Source organism: Psammomys obesus, unplaced genomic scaffold, assembly GCF_907164565.1.
Source record: "Psammomys obesus unplaced genomic scaffold, mPsaObe1.curated_primary_1811, whole genome shotgun sequence".
NCBI lineage: Eukaryota > Metazoa > Chordata > Mammalia > Rodentia > Muridae > Psammomys > Psammomys obesus.
The window spans coordinates 46,819,197-46,820,306 of record NW_026596051.1 but is presented as its reverse complement, the minus strand read 5'-3'; the positions used below and the strand labels follow the sequence as shown (position 1 = coordinate 46,820,306).

At 54.1% G+C, this 1,110-nt stretch overlaps 1 protein-coding gene across 5 annotated transcripts in view; it reads left to right on the top strand.

The window, feature by feature from the left end:
• Nucleotides 1-242: 242 nt before the first annotated feature.
• The window catches only part of Rfc1 (replication factor C subunit 1), a 69,928-nt gene continuing 69,060 nt past the window's right edge, over nucleotides 243-1,110 (top strand). For all 5 annotated transcript variants that reach the window (XM_055624082.1, XM_055624085.1, XM_055624084.1 and 2 more), the window contains exon 1: nucleotides 243-384. In XM_055624082.1, the coding sequence (XP_055480057.1) occupies nucleotides 382-384 (3 nt within the window). In that variant the 5' untranslated portion in view covers nucleotides 243-381. The remainder of the gene's footprint in view (nucleotides 385-1,110) is intronic.

The window sequence follows — 1,110 nt, the reverse complement described above, 5'->3', positions numbered from 1 at the left end:
TCGAGGGAGGGAGTAAGAACCTCTGGAAGCTCCCGCAAGCTCTGCCCTTGCAGCACTGTCGCGGAAGGAAGCACCTAAGCACCCGCCTTATGGAAGCCGGCCTCAGACGCCAGATTGGGCGACCCGCCCGCGATCGCACGCGCACTGCGCGCCCTACAGACGCAGCAACTCTCTGGCCGTACCGCACCCAGCGCGCAACTCCCGCCTGGGGGCGGGGCCGAGGGGGAGCGCGCGCCTCCGACGTCATCGCCGCGCGCCGCCGCCTGCGCTTTTGCCACTTCGCGGGAGAAGTTGTTGGCGCCAATGGATCCCGAGCCTCGATAACGGATTTCCCCCAGCCGCAGTCCTGCCCACCTGCTCCTCTTCGGTCGAGGGGCTGCGATGGTGAGCCTTCCGGGAGGCCGTGCAGCTACAGAGGCTTTGCAGGCCGGGCGTGGACGGGACGCAGCGGGGCGGGGCGGGGAGGACGGTGCACGGTGCACCGAGGGCCCCTGCTTAGGGTGCGGGGCGCATCGCGGACGCGGCGTGCAGGGATGTGGCTGCTCCGCGGCGCTTCGCCACCCACCACCGACTCTTGGGGGAAGGGGGGAAGGAAGAATGTTGATTTGGACACGGCGTTAAAAGTTACTTTCGTGCTCAGCATTGTCCGGAGTCTCCCTTGGAAAGCTAGGAATTCAGGCTTTGGGAGGAGGAAAGTAACACTTTGCTTTCTCAGGGAGAAGTTGCTCGGGCCTTCATCTTTAATCAGCTTCCTGAAAGTGCGTCTCAGCTGTTTTGAGAGCTGATAACACAAGGAAGTTGCTTTACTTTGTTTAGAATAATTTATAGGAGTTGAACGGATAACCTGGTTTACCAGGAATAAAAAAGACACGGAGTACAGACGGATGTTATGTATTTGACAGCTGTCATTTCTTATCACCTCTTACAAAAAGTAATCTTAAAAACAAAAACAAAACAAAACAAAACACCTCAGTTCCAACCTCAGTACATAATTCTGTGTAATTGACATTCAAGTAGCTCGAAAGTGAAATAGCCCCTGGCATAGGAGACAATTACATATTTGAATATATATATATATATATATATATATATATATATATATATATATAT